The sequence below is a fragment of the Wyeomyia smithii genome, chromosome 1 (assembly GCF_029784165.1).
Source record: "Wyeomyia smithii strain HCP4-BCI-WySm-NY-G18 chromosome 1, ASM2978416v1, whole genome shotgun sequence".
Lineage (NCBI taxonomy): Eukaryota > Metazoa > Arthropoda > Insecta > Diptera > Culicidae > Wyeomyia > Wyeomyia smithii.
Genome location: NC_073694.1, coordinates 65,683,912 through 65,699,748, shown reverse-complemented (window position 1 = coordinate 65,699,748; position 15,837 = coordinate 65,683,912). Strand labels below are relative to the sequence as shown.

At 36.1% G+C, this 15,837-nt stretch overlaps 1 protein-coding gene across 1 annotated transcript in view; it reads right to left on the bottom strand.

Moving 5' to 3' along the window:
- The window catches only part of LOC129733808 (chitin deacetylase 1), a 44,224-nt gene that overhangs the window by 24,546 nt on the left and 3,841 nt on the right, over positions 1-15,837 (bottom strand). Inside the window, exon 2 of the mRNA XM_055695318.1 lies at positions 2,098-2,189. Within this exon, the coding sequence (XP_055551293.1) occupies positions 2,098-2,189 (92 nt within the window). The remainder of the gene's footprint in view (positions 1-2,097; positions 2,190-15,837) is intronic.

Here is a 15,837-nt window from a genome sequence, read left to right as displayed (position 1 = left end):
AAAAAGTAAAAAGTAAAAAGTAAAAAGTAAAAAGTAAAAAGTAAAAAGTAAAAAGTAAAAAGTAAAAAGTAAAAAGTAAAAAGTAAAAAGTAAAAAGTAAAAAGTAAAAAGTAAAAAGTAAAAAGTAAAAAGTAAAAGTAAAAAGTAAAAAGTAAAAAGTAAAAAGTAAAAAGTAAAAAGTAAAAAGTAAAAAGTAAAAAGTAAAAAGTAAAAAGTAAAAAGTAAAAAGTAAAAAGTAAAAAGTAAAAAGTAAAAAGTAAAAAGTAAAAAGTAAAAAGTAAAAAGTAAAAAGTAAAAAGTAAAAAGTAAAAAGTAAAAAGTAAAAAGTAAAAAGTAAAAAGTAAAAAGTAAAAAGTAAAAAGTAAAAAGTAAAAAGTAAAAAGTAAAAAGTAAAAAGTAAAAAGTAAAAAGTAAAAAGTAAAAAGTAAAAAGTAAAAAGTAAAAAGTAAAAAGTAAAAAGTAAAAAGTAAAAAGTAGAAAGTAAAAAGTAAAAAGTAAAAAGTAAAAAGTGAAAAGTAAAAAGTAAAAAGTAAAAAGTAAAAAGTGAAAAGTAAAAAGTAAAAAGTAAAAAGTAAAAAGTAAAAAGTAAAAAGTAAAAAGTAAAAAGTAAAAAGTAAAAAGTAAAAAGTAAAAAGTAAAAAGTAAAAAGTAAAAAGTAAAAAGTAAAAAGTAAAAAGTAAAAAGTTAAAAGTTAAAAGTAAAAAGTAAAAAGTAAAAAGTAAAAGTAAAAAGTAAAAAGTAAAGAGTAAAAAGTAAAAAGTAAAAAGTAAAATGTAAAAAGTAAAAAGTAAAATGTAAAAAGTAAAAAGTAAAAAGTAAAAAGTAAAAAGTAAAAAGTAAAAAGTAAAAAGTAAAAAGTAAAAAGTAAAAAGTAAAAAGTAAAAAGTAAAAAGTAGAAAGTAAAAAGTAAAAAGTAAAAAGTAAAAAGTAAAAAGTAAAAAGTAAAAAGTAAAAAGTAAAAAGTAAAAAGTAAAAAGTAAAAAGTAAAAAGTAAAAAGTGAAAAGTAAAAAGTAAAAAATAAAAAGTAAAAAGTAAAAAGTTAAAAGTAAAAAGTAAAAAGTAAAAAGTAAAAAGTAAAAAGTAAAAAGTAAAAAGTTAAAAGAAAAAAGTAAAAAGTAACAAGTAAAAAGTAAAAAGTAAAAAGTAAAAAGTAAAAAGTAGAAAGTATAAAGTAAAAAGTAAAATGTAAAAAGTAAAAAGTAAGAAGTAAAAAGTAAAAAGTTAAAAGTAAAAAGTAAAAAGTAAAAAGTAAAAAGTAAAAAGTAAAAAGTAATAAGTAAAAAGTAAAAAGTAAAAAGTAAATAGTAGAAAGTAAAAAGTAAAATGTAAAAAGTAAAAAGTAAAATGTAAAAAGTGAAAAGTAAAAAGTAAAAAGTAAAAAGTAAAAAGTAAAAAGAAAAAAGCAAAAAGTAACAAGTACAAAGTAAAATGTAAAAAGTAAAAAGTAGAAAGTAAAAAGTAAAAAGTAAAATGTAAAATGTAAAAAGTAAAAAGTAGAAAGTAAAAAATAAAAAGTAAAAAGTAAAAAGTAAATAGTGAATAGTGAGAAGTGAAAAGTAGAAAGTACCACGATTATTGAAGGATGCCATCGGTTTCCAAACACTGAATCAATTCACTGAATTAGATAATAATTGGCCAACGTGGATTAACAAATTGCAATTTATGTTCTATTCAACTCGCACTTGAAAGCTCGACCGAAACGTTTGTATACTAGCTTCACAATCTAGATGCAAGGTTGCATGGTTTGCTGTCATGCTTCAATGTCTTCAGTTTAGTAAGTCAGTGGCTTAAAATAGGCTTGCAACTTGCAATTGCAAAGTATCGTCATGTATGCAAAGAAACGACGAGACAAACGTGCAGCTCGACATTCATGTTTTTGCGAAAGCAAAACCAAAACCAATGAAAGGGCAATACAACAAAAAAACTGTTCCGGTTCCAGCCGGTTGGATTAAAGCACCAAACCAGTTCAAGGTCAGCTTCATTCATTTCATCTTATCCGTATGCACCTGGTGTGTGTCATCACACCCGCACGGGAATACTACATATTTAATTCAACAGCGGTTCTAAAAATAGCGACAGATTCTAGCAACACTTACCTGATAAAACCGTCGACATGTGACGGGATCGGCAAAGTTTCCATTTCCTAAGCCTTCCGGGCATTTGAATTCTTTCTCGTCCTTGGTCTGTGCTGTGTGCGAGTGAGGCGTTTTTTTTTTCAAAGGTTAGATGCAGAATGGCACATACGGATACGGTTAGTTAGGCTTGGCCTTGTGTCTCTTCGGACGTGCACATACACGATGCAAGTTTAATCAAACACATACACACGTACACATACACATGGCGGCAGGTGTGGAGGGTGGGAGGAAAAAACAACAGGCTGCCTGTAGTGTCCTGAAGCGGTATGACACGAGTGCAGTTTTTCACCCTCGTTGCTTACATTGCTCAGTAGACCGGGTGGTGTTGCACTAATCTAGCCGCTAATAGCCAACATGAAATACACGCCCAGTAAAACCACTGCCGGTCACATCGTTTGCAAACGCGAATTGCTCCATACTTTGGACTGGCGAACTAATTGTTGTTGTTGTTGTTGTTATGATGTGTGTATTCAAAACTCAGTCCGTGGTTAGAAACGATCGCGGTATTTGGCCGATGCGCTGGACCGGTTTATGTACGCTTTGAAACAAACCCTGTTGTAAGAATTAAGCGCTTATGATGAGCGGTTAGACAAAAATAAAAAAAAAAACTGCCAGACGGCATTCGAAGAAAGAGTGTCAAGATTAAGCTAATAGCATTGATACATGAAGGTGCGACCAGGTCGGTGCGAAGGACGGTCGAATAAATTTTGTCAATGGGTCCCCAAGCGTGCCATCAAATTTACATAACCAGAAAAATGCATCAATTTTCTCTGTGGTTATCGTTTTAAGTAATTGATAAAATGCAACGGTGCTGGATTGGTTTGGTTAACCCAGTTTCTTGCCCTGCCACTGCTGGCTACCGTTTGTCGTGTCGTCATCTACCGCTTGAGGATGAACGTGTTACGTCATCAAGAAGTGCGGTTCTGCTGTCGGCTTTCCGCTGGCTCAGCTCATCCTCTCCGTTCGGATATTGAATTTAGTTATTTAATTAAGTAAGTGATTGTGTTCCCTTTGCTGTTGACACAGTAGCCGGCATTCAATTTCAGCTTTTATCCGATGTTGATGTTTCCCGGTTGATAAATAGTTATGTGTCATCCGTGAAAACGAAGGATTCTGCTACTGCTGCAGGGAGTCTCAGGTTAAAAAAGAATTTTCGCCTTGCATTATTGCCATCAAAGAACATTTTATAATGTCAATTTAGCTGGATTGTTGAAACATTAGTATTGTTTATCAGTTAAAATAAAAAAAAAAATGTTCGATTTATCGATAAACAAGTGTATTGGTATAAATCATAAGCGCTTAGCAGTCTACTTTTAACCTGCACAAAACATATACGATCAGTAGTGTGTTAGGCAATCATACTGACGGAGTTTGGTTGATAAGTGACTTCTTGCGTCGGTCAAAACATTTGCCACAATTTATTTTCTACTGTTGTTTTACCGGAAAAGAAAACCAGTTTTAAAAAGTTTAATTTTAGAACAAACATGTTTCAGTTCCTGTACAAGAGCAGGCGATACGATTCAGCTCGATAAATTCCAATAAATGTATATCTTGACTTATTTGCCATGCTCTTGCTTGACAGCCTTGGATTGGAAATACAACAAGATATTTGTGATGAAAGTTCAAGCAGTCAAATTGAAGAACAGGGATGACAACGAATCTTAATGCGTTTATCCAGTGTAAGATCACGCTTCATTTTATTTAGTTTGTTGTTGTTTTTATAAACACCATATAATGACATTACTTGCAGCCTTAACACATTTCTTAGGCTAAAAGGCCACCTTAGTGTATTTATCTTACTGAACGAAGTCCATCACACTGAAAATATATTTTCGTTATTCCTACTCATGCACATTCCGTAGATTGTACAGCACTTTTGTTGATTGTATAGGGGAACTGCTCCATTATTCATCTCAATAAGCCGATATTCACGAAGAATGCACGGATTAAACACCAAATTTTCACGAAATCATTGAACAAATAAACTAAATATGCTTACGTGCTCTTATGGAATCGTTCAGCATTGTATATTTAGTAAACTTAGCTAGATTTATCCTGAATTTTGTAAAACAAACCATTTTTCACAACGCTTTCATATCCATCTCAAAAGTTGAATCACTGCTCAATTATTCATCTCACGACGCCCCCATATTCATCACACTGTTAATCATGAATGAATCACATTATCATGAATGGACGTAGCCACAGCCTGTCGTAGTAGGTTACCTAGATATCCGCTGTAGTTGTTTACATGCAAAATTGGTAGCCTAGGTGACCACTGCAGTGTTGTCGGTTTATGTCAATGTTGTCGAAATAAATGTTGAATTATTTATTTTTTATTTTTTTAATTATTTTAGTATGATTTTTTCGTATTAACAGAAACTGATTTGGCAACTTTTGATTTTCTTCGACGTAGTGAAAACAGACAAATACATATAGTTGAAATTTAGGAATTGTAGAAATTCATCTCATATATTTCTACTAATTCAAGCTTGTTTTTAGAAATTTGAGGTGAACATTTAAAAGATTAGTATTCTTAGTTTAGTGATTAAAATAAAAAGTGTTTCGCTAGTGATGAATTAAACTTTGGTTGGCTGCTGACCGAGTTCCGTTGTAGCTGTATAGAACAAGGCGCGAATTTTGTTTTCTGAGGTAGGTGATTGAATGACTATAATATCAAGTTTAGAGCTTTTAAGTGAGTTTTAAAGGATTCAACTTTATAAAAAATTACTTTAATGTGTATTTATTTTTTATTCATTATTTTATTTGTACATATTTTTGATTTCGTATAAAAGGAGCTGGTAGCCACTTGGTGACAGAGTCCGCTTTGATAAGCAGATGGTCGTCAGTTCAAATCTTGTTTAGATAGAAGCAGGCCATTTTTGATTATAAAAAGGACTTAGTATAGTTAGGCACGGGTTTATTCTCTCGACTCCTCATCACCACCACACCTTCACTTCCATTCGAATCCGTTTGCTTCTGGAACATTTATACGCTTCTGGAAAAAACATCGCTTTCTCATCGATAGAACCGCCGCGATACATATACTTTTCGCTCAGATTTCGTAATGGAATAACTTTCGTGGACATTTGTACGTCTCTGGGGTTGAGTTGGGTAGACGAACGCGCGCGTCGTCACTTCGCGCAATCGATAGAAGTAGAATCGCGTTGTGTCAAACCGGTGATGATCATCAATCAAGTTAAAGCTCTGTTATTTTTGATTTCATATAATGTATATCTAAATTATTGCGCAAGCTAACTAATTTTTCGTACTATTTACATTATGCAGCGTTCTTTGTACGAATTATTTGCGTTCCTTATCAAAACCAAACGTTACGTATACGAATAGAGATATTAACAATTTGGACAGTTCTGAAAGTACCTTCATAATTATTACGCATTATTGGCTTGGTTGCACTAAACAACAAAAGGTTTTGTATATAAAACAAACGTTGTCGTCAAGGCCGGCGGTTCATATGCGTAGTATGGGTAGTAGTACCCACTCGGAAAATATTCATGTGGGTACTTACCCACACGGAACTATCTGGCAAAACCCAAAAAAATGTAATGCTGCGATCGACAGATTTTTTTATGGATATCGTTGAGCGAGAGGTTGTAAATCTACAGATTTATGTATATTTGCTATAAAAAAAACGATTTCGAAAGCTTCAAGAACTACTCTCGTACATTATTAGGCTGGTCAAAAATGTAAAACTTTCACGACTGTAAGTGAAACCTTATCAGAAGTTCCATTAATCTCAAATTTTGGATGGGGACTTTTTTCGAGAATACAAAATTGTTTAGCCCTGACGTTATTTAAGAAATGCCGATTTTTCATAGGTTTACCTTCACACGCACTGACGAATCTACCCATGCAGCATCAACCATAGTAACCCATGTGAAAAAATTGACTCGAACTCTAACCGTAAAAACAGTGAAGCTACTCCGCTCAGAAGTATGCGCGATCAAAGAACGTTACCCCGCCGCGTTGAATGCGGACATCGTACGGAAAAGGGACACCGGTTACTCTTGTTTCGGTATCTGCAACATCTTTGCACTGTTGGACTATAATCAGAGCATCGAAAGAAATACCGGTTCCAGACGGCCGACGACCCTGAGCCACAAGAAGCTCCAAAGAATGCTAAAGAGGAAGACCGAGGAAAAAGTGACTACACCGTTGCGTACGCTATTTTTTTCTCACTTATTTTCCGTCGGTCTAGTTCCGCCACTGTTGTGGCCAATCACCGACGCCCAGGGAGGCGACTCCACACCCAGGACCCTAACTCACGACCCGTTTATTAACGGACCGGCGCCAACGGCTTTACTTTCTCATGCGATGGAAGGCGTGATCCCAGAGATTTTTCGCCACAGAAAATCTCCCAGTGTCGGCTAGGATTGAATCTAGACCAGTTGGGTTGGTTGATAGTGGATCACGCCACCTCACAACCATCGACACCTATGTCGGTGGTGGGATTCGAGAACCCAGGCGTCGAGCGTGGTTGGCGGAGACGTTACCAACCACACTAGGCCCCCGCTCTAATTGCGTACGCTTGATCGGAAGGTTGATGCAACCCGCAAAACAGTGGGAAAGTACCTGGCAAACATGGACATCAGAGGGCGGAAGTCCCGTCCATTGGTCTCGGAGCTGCAGGCAATGACGCAGTGGCAGCGGCTGAATAATATGCTCGAGTCGATTTTTTCGGCGAATCGCGACGTGATGGTGATGGTCGACGTTGAGACCTGTTTGGCAACGACTGGCCGAGCACTCCGTATTTTACTTCCCCACGAAGGAAGTAAGCTCTGAGGTGAAATTTATTTCACACACCAAGTTCCCAAAGAAGGTGCTGCTGTGGCTGATAATTAGCGAGAAGCTCCGTACTGGCCGTGAACGGGGAAATTTATAGTACGAAGTGCCTGCCGGAAGTTAAGTCGTTCATCAAGATATACCATAGGAGCGAAGAAGCTGTGCTCTGGCTGGATCTGAAGTCGGCCCACTACTCGAAGCAATCGTTGGAGGAGTTGAAGCGGCTGAAAATCAATGCAGAGTTTCTGGGCGAACCAGCAGCGTAAGACCTACTTCAATAATTTTGTCGCAAAAATTGAGGAGGATACCGATGATATCGATGTCGTCCGCAAAACCAAGAAGCATGTGAGATTTCGTGATGTTTTTTTTAATGCAAACATTACTACTGAACAAAATTCGAAAATCCAATTTCTCTTAAACATTCCATTGGCATCCATTGTTGATGCACTGTCAAATTTTCGTAAAATTATGTTCAGGTATCTCTAGGTCGCCCCCGGCTACGCCTTTGTCACCCATGAGGCTTCCCTATTCCTTACTACCCACTTGGGAAAATAATGTGTAGCCGGCCCTGGTTGTCGTGAAATAAACTACAATATATTTTCAGTGCACTGACAGTTGATAAAATGGTGAAGGTGAAGAAAAACTGGTGAAACGCTTTACATTTGTGTTAGACGCGATGAGTGAAATTAGTGTGGTTTACCGGTAATACAAAAAACCGGTCATACCAATATTTCATCAAAGAAATACCGGTAACGCAACAAAAAAACAGTATATTAGGCATTTTCCAAAAAAAAAATTAAAAAACCTGTCACAATGTTCACCAATTATTGTGAGTCAATTGAATGCTACCCACTTACAAGTAGGCGTTACAACTCGCAGTGTTTGGAAAACATCAATGAATGGATCCAGTGAACTGGAGCGTAGAGTAAAAGAACAGAAATTCGATCAAAACTCATATTTCGCAAAACTTTATTTTAAATTAGTGAGTAACTTTGAAATGCTTGGAGAAATAACATTTGAGACTTTGGGAACAGTAAATAAATGAAGAAGAAAATGAAATGACGATAAGAAATGAACTTGCATTTTACGAATCCAAAAGAATCAATGGTAAACACTTACTGTTCTATTCTGTTCGATGCTCTTCAAACAGTTCGTCCGACTTCGAATGAACCTAAGTGAGCATTGTTATATTATAAGTTTTGAGCATGCTATGCCAGTTGAAATTTCACTTTCCCAAGAATAAGGAGTAGTAATTTTTAGGCAAAAATTCTTGATTGATCGACTGTTTTATTCAGTAAACACCATTTGTATAACATTTGTATCAGAGGTGACTCGTCCATACGGGCAACTTGTACATTACACACGGGTACGCCAGCCAAAAAATAAGTTTCAAATACAAATTTGCGTTTTCTCGCGGACATGAGTGTGATTGTACTTCCCTAAACTGTAATTTTCAGAATTTGTAGTTGAACAGGTAGGTTCAAAAGCGACGAGTCGCCCCTGATTTGTATTAGGGTGAAATTAGGGTTAAAATACGGAACAGGATAAATGAAGGTACTTAAATATTGCGCATTGTAAGTACTTCTACGTGCTTTTACAAATAAAATGCTTTCAAATGCGAAAAATAGTTCTCTGAAGACGTGAGAGTTTTCTGGCTAATTCCGGCCTAAAGGTTATATTCCTAATGTGGTCCCCGTGGTGCTGTGGTAAGCGATGTTGGTCGGCTACAAGTACACTAAGGTCGCTTTTTACGCGGGTTTTTTTTACGCGGATTCCGGAATTTACGCGTTTTTTACGCGGATTCCGGAATTTACGCGGTTTTCTTTACGCGGATTCCGGAATTTACGCGGTTTTTTACGCGGATTCCGGAATTTACGCGGTATTTTTTTGTCACGCGAATTTCGGTTTCTCTTCACTCGGATTGCAAAATTGATGCTGGTTTTTTTTTACGCGGATTCCGGAATTTTCGCGGTTTTTTTCACGCGGCACGTATCCCCCGCGTAAGAAGCGACTTTAGTGTATGTGATATCGGGTTTGATTCCTGATCAGATCAAGGATCTTTTCGAGCTGGAAATTTCCTCGACTCAGCACTGGGGTACGGTGCATCGTTGTACGAAATGTGCCAAAAACAATATCGATAACGAGTTCTTTCCACTAATCTAGTTGATCGAGACCACTATTAGCCCTCCAGGCTAGCGTACGATGCGTAGCGTTGTTTTGGTTTTATGATTAGTGCGTATAACTGTCTTATGCAAACAATAAGTTCGACGGATTATAATACTTATGCCTGTAACTGTAACTGTTCACTCACATCGTTTTTTCGTCAACATCTGATGAGCTGATCACCTTTCGACGCGACACAATGCTTGTGAGCTTGTCACAAGTAGCGTTGCACCGAATAATAGGGCTGGGAGAAAGTTATTTTTGAAAATTAACGAATATTCGGATTATCGAATAATGATTTAAACTAGACTTTGTCTAGGGTAATCCACTCTAATTGATGAGTAATTTGGTTTTTAATTTTTCTCATTTAATCATCATGTTGTGTTGAATATTCGGCCGTCCGGCCGGCCGAATATTCGGCTGAACAGGCGGCCGAATATTCAACGAAACATGATGATAAGATGAGAAAAATTGAAAACCAAGTTATTCTTGACTCAATGTGACTTACCCTAGACAAGCTCAAGTTAAAACCATTATTCTGTAAACTTAAAATTCGGTACTTTCCACAACAAATCTTTTTCCCAGCCCTATTATTCGGTGCAACGCTACTTGTGAAGAATCCGGGCTGCCAGTATATTTCGCAAATATATCATATCAGTACGGTTATATAAACAAAATATTCTGGCGGCTCTTTTCATGTTAGTCAGTTCTTTAAAAACAAATGCAACTCCCAACCTTAAAATTTCCAACCAGAAAATGGCAATGCCATACTAACCCCAGTAAATCGGGCGTAACGATCACTCCTTCTAACAAAATTCGCTTCTTTTCAAATTTAAAAGCCAATACATTGTGAACACTGCTCCGTTAAGCTACCGCATATGAGCTAGAAAATAAATAACTGTAAAACTAAAAAAACAAAAAATTCTGCCGGCTCTGCGATGTAACACCAATGTTGAATGCAGTGGTGCTTGAGAACAAAATTAAATTCGTAACAAAGTTTCTGGCTGTTTCTGTTTCAATTTTTTTATTGTTCAGCAATTCAATGTGATAAATTTATTATTCCCTTAGAAATATGTATTCAAAGTATTGCAAATATCAGCGAAGTTTTCAAACGAAGTCCTTTGTATGCGACAGTTTTTAACTTTTCGGCCTAGGGGAATTTGTCTAGAAAAAAAGCTGGACTCGGTAGATTCATGATCGCAAAAAAAAAATTGCATACGATCTAGAGATTTTTTCTAATGAAATAATCAAATAAGAAGAAGAAGTTTCCAAAGTGGTAAAAAACACGCGACTTTTTTTATGTGATTTAATTTTACGCGATTTTCTCGAAATTACGCGATTTTTTTTACGCGATTTTCTTGAAATTACGCGATGTGTGACATGGGAAATATTTTTTATGAGCCAATATGTAACACACACACAAACATACACACACATACACATACATAGACATACATACACACATACACACACACACACACACACTTACCACATAGCGAAAGGTTTTGTAACGACGAATCTTTTTTACGCGATTTGCTCCAAATTACGCGATTTGTTCGAAATTACGCGATTTTTTTTACGCGATTTGTTCGAAATTACGCGATTTTTTCCGCGCGCACGTATCAATCGCGTAAAAAGAGAATCCAGTGTACTTTCATTGCACTATCCACAGCTTTAAACCTGCGTTCGGCGTTTATCTATACTAAAACCCAAATCAGAAATCTGCATCTTGTATTATTAGAAGCACTGACGATCATTTCTACCTCAAAACGCAAAAGTAGCAAAATTTTTCTGGACTTTTTCCAATGAGCAACCATACATTGAATATTCTTCTGAAATGCCACCTTAGAAAATTTTCGCGAAAAAATAAACATGACAAACCCGTTCAAAATGACGTCAAAGATTATGTTATAGACAAATGTTCTTCTAAAATAATATCAACAGAAGAAGCTCAGAGCATTTTAATTACAAAATTTGAAACCTAAGAATTCATTCAATCTTCTTTTTAATAACTTTTTAAATAATCATAAGTGAATTCTGATACTTGAACATAAGCTTGGTATTCTTTTCAAAATGTGAGAAGTTCAGAGTAAATATTCACCGTTTACTTCTTGTCCATCATGAGCGCCGCGTGTTACATTATTTTTGCTCTACAGTTTTCTTTTTCTTTTGTGCTGTGTTTCAGCTGCTCGCAGAAAAAACTAAAACACTTGCTGCTTACATCACTGCTGAGTGAAACAAGAGTGGTTAATAGCTTTTGAGAGAATACCCAGAAGTACGCCGCGGTGTGCACTGCTGAGATAAATTCGTGAGCATTCACGGTAAGAGTCGAAAACCCATTAATGGATGATTCTGTACCCATTTTTTACTGTCATATGCGGCTGTCAAAAAATGGGTAAATTTAAAAATGTGATATGGGTAAAATTGTACGCATTAGGAAGACATATTCTTAGAAAAAAATGGGTCATATTTTTACCCATTAATGAGTGAAAAAATACTTCGTGTCTTTTCAGTTTGCTCTGTCGATTTGTTCACACGCGTTACTTCTGCGATCTGTTTTGTTCACTATTTGTCAATAATTGGTATGGAAGAACTAAAAAAGAGACTCGATGCTGCGTCGTTTGAGAAGTTGCAAGTTAAATAGTAGGTAATATCAAGTACTGAATTTTACAATGTGAGAGTTTCTTATATTAGGTCTAGAATGTCTACTATCTGACTGCAATACCTTTGTTGCAGAGAATTGTGATTCTGACAATAATGGGACACCCGAAACAATGTTCAATTCTAAGAGATGACGCTGTAGTGATAGTGGTAGTAAAATAGAAATTTCTACGAGCATTTTGCTTTAATGACTGGAAAAACTGCTGTTAGTTACCCTGTTTTTATATTATTCTAACTTTCTAGTACTTGCTTTTACTATATGCAATCTATTTTTATCAAAAAACTTGATTTTTTTATATAGCTCCGTTGACTTAATATAGTAGTACAGCAAAATCAAGTTTTTTGATAAAAATAGATTGAATATAGTAAAAGTAAGTACTAGAAAGTTAGAATAATATAAAAACAGAGTAACTAATAGCAGTTTTTTCGGTCATTAAGCAAAATGCTCGTTGAAATTTCGATTTTACTACCACTACCACTACAGCGCCATCTCTCAGAGTTGAACATTGTTTCGGGTGTCCCATTGATGATAGCAGATAAAATACTCCTATATTCATAAATAAGAGTCATTTCTATACATTTGCAAATAAATAAATATAATTGAATTTCCTTATACGTTTTTTCACTTTTTTGAGTGATAATCACAAAATTTCCGTTTTTGCATGGATGCAGGTTTTATTTAATAATGGGAAAAATTTCACCCATTTTCTTGAGAATTTTTTTTTCAGTTTCGAGATGCAAACAACGCAATTTGCTTTTCTACCTGGATGTTCTCCCCATTTGATATATGCTTAAGAGACACCCAATAAAAGCACTGTAGTTTACTCTTCTGAGAAAGCTAACACCAGTTTGTTATCTCTCCGGAAAGATATTTCAGATTCCACCGCGGTGTTTAGATATCAGATACACCCCATCCGCTGCTCTCTTCTAGCAAATGCGTCGCTTTGCTCACCAGTGTGAGAGCAGATGTTTCCGCGGTAAAGGAATCAAGCCTGCTTGAACAGAATAATTTCGAATCTTCATACATTTAAACGTTGCACATTGCAACTCCTTTGGTTATTGTAAACGATATAACTAGATGTCACTACAATGAAATTCCAAAACGTAGATGATCTCATTAATACTGGTTTTCTTTTTCTTGAGGTATATTAGCCTGCCAAATACCACCGAGTACAGATTCTTCCAGAGCCGGAATGATGTCCAGAAGCCGTGAATCAACTTCAAACACCATTCAGAAATCCAAGATTGCTTTTGTTCAACAGCTGAAATATAAATTCCTCGACTTCAGAATCCAATTCTAGAATTCCGAAATGGCGACTCCTGGCTTCAGGAATACAGTTTCAAACTGTGCAATACCATCAAATGAGGGTATATTCGGAAGAAGGATAGTGCCTAGATGCTTGAAATCAACTCAAAATGTAATTTTGAATTTCAAGATGCCGGCTTCCATTTCAGAAAAAAACAGCCGAAAATAATCAAAATTGGCCCAGCAGCCAGAATTGATCCCAGAAAACTCCATGAAAAAATCTGGAGCCCTCAAGCACAGGATCTTATACATTATGCATTAATTTATTGATGTAAAATCGGTTTTTGGTGAGCTGTTTCAATTGTTCGTATGTCCTGTTTTATTTACAACCGTAGCAGTAATTTAATTGTTTAAATGTGATTAAAAAATCGATGCAGATGATGTGGTCTACGAGCGAGAAGTTGCATCTATTCGTAGCAGCACCTGTTTGAAGATATCAAAAATTAGATATTTTTGTGCTTGTGTTTATCATCAATACCGTTTGTTTACGAACGAGACATAGATAGTGTTGACGAGAATAGTTTTATGATGTCTTTTCAGTGCCGACAGGGTGGTTTACACACTTAAAGCTAGGTCTCGAGCTCGGCTGAAAAAAAAGACAGAGTTCTGGAGTACTTTGTGATAAGGTCGTATGTCCAAACGTAAACAAAACGAGCGAGAGATGATTTGTGCTTGTAAAGTACAAGGGATATAACTCTCACTCGTTTGTACGTTTAGACATACGACCTTATCACAAAGTAGTCGAGAGTTCACTCGGCAACTTGGGGTTCAACCGATATTTCAGCAAAGAAAAACCGTTTGCCGGAGGTTGTCAGATTATTTTGCCGAGATTTCGCCAAAAGAATTAAGCATAACGAATCTCGTTTGAATTTTTTGCCGAACTTATCGTTAAACATTGTTAATGCCGAGGTCAGCAAAACATTACTGATATCTCAGCACGAATTTTGCCCGTTGTCGAGTTTTGGCAACACAGCTGTCATTCTTATGAACGAGTTGGTCGACATTTTTCTTTGCGCAAACGTGTTTCGTAAGAGCACACAGAAAGCAGATAAACGTTCTGCTGGAATTTGTGTGAACTACCAATGTTTAAAAAGTGTGGTACAGATTCGTGCGTAGTGGCAGGAACCCGGGAAAGTGTATGCAAAAGTTGGATGGTGCAAAACCAGTACAAAATTGTAAGTTTTTAGTGTAATTGTTGATGTAGTTTGGAACCAGTACAATTATTGCGTGTTGGACATAACGCAATTAATGCTCTAGCGTTTTTCAATGTATTTGGCAGCTCCAAACTACTACACTTAAACATTTTCAACTGGTATCAAGCAGCATTGCAAAGCGAGCGAGAAGCAAAACCTTTCTCCTCTTTTCTGCTTGAGAACGAGACATATGCTACGCTTCGCAAGTCTTTTGGACACACGCTTCCGAGATACTCTTTTTTCTTCATGCATTCCCCTGAGTAGCACGCACCGACAGTATGAGTGAGACCAACAACACTGGTATCAAGTATGTACAGTACAGCACGGGTGTCTCGCTCATTTCGTAAAGCGACGAGACTTCGTCTTGCGTGTCGCAACCCGAACCGAAAGCGAAGCAAAAGAGCAACTTGCAAATTGTATGTGACGTGTCTAGTCTCGTCGCACGTACATGGAAATCCTACGAGCGAGAGAGAAATTTCTCTCGTCGCTTGAGAAGAAAGCGCGTGCACAGGATGACAAATAATGATTATTCACAATTTACAAGTGTTGCAATAAAAAATAAGCAACGCTTTTGTGGTTTTGTGGAATGGAGAGTTTTCGGTGAAGCTAGCTCTGATAACAAATTGTTGTGAACAGAATTTTGTTTCGGTTTTTTTTTGCAAATCACTCAACGGTACTTGCAAATGACCAAATCCATCGAGATAAATCGCTCGAGTATTATAGCCATATAAATCTAGTGACTTAACAAGTTGTTGATCGCTGCTTGCACTTCTCCATGAGTAGCAGTCACTAATACACTCGATGTGAGAAATAAAGTGTCGGTATATGATACATATTCTGATTTCAATCTATGTCAATGCATTCGCAGTACCACTTTTGTGTTATCCTATACACACATTTATTGTGCGATTTTAGTGCAAAATTTGTGCGTATCGGGAAGTACAGTGATTGCACAAGATTTTAACCTTTGCGTGTAGTTTAAAATCGTGCAAATGCACCTCAAAGTAAAATGGACGCCGCTGAACAGAAACTGCAAGAGGAGGACGTGAAACTTTTAGATATTCCGTAAACGATACTCAAAATGAATAAATTTCTTTACCTACTAAAACTCATCTAGCTTATAATTTTTTGAAAGAAAACTACTGAATTCTCAGCGGAATTTTTCTTTGCTAATGGATTTCGCTGAAAATCGTCTGAGTAGTTCCACAAAAAATGTCCTAGTTTTAATATTTTTTTTAAATAGTCATTTTTGGTTTGGCTGAAACTTTGCATAGACGTGTCTATAGGCGAAAGATGCTATTTTATGCTATTGGTTTAATTTTTCGGAATACGACCCATTTTTGAGAAGCTATTGAAAAATGCTCAATCAAAAATGGTCGATTAAATTGGTTGCCCGTTTTTTTTGTGGAATTGCTCTTCTTTGTTGGTTTTCCTAGGTTCCAAATAAAATATAAATTTTGTGTTTCTTTCATGAAAGCTATACACATTTGTGCGTGGCTCCATAAGCCTCCCTATGGTGTTTTGGTTAAAATCGGATCCACATCGTGTAGTATAATATTTTGCATTTCACAGATT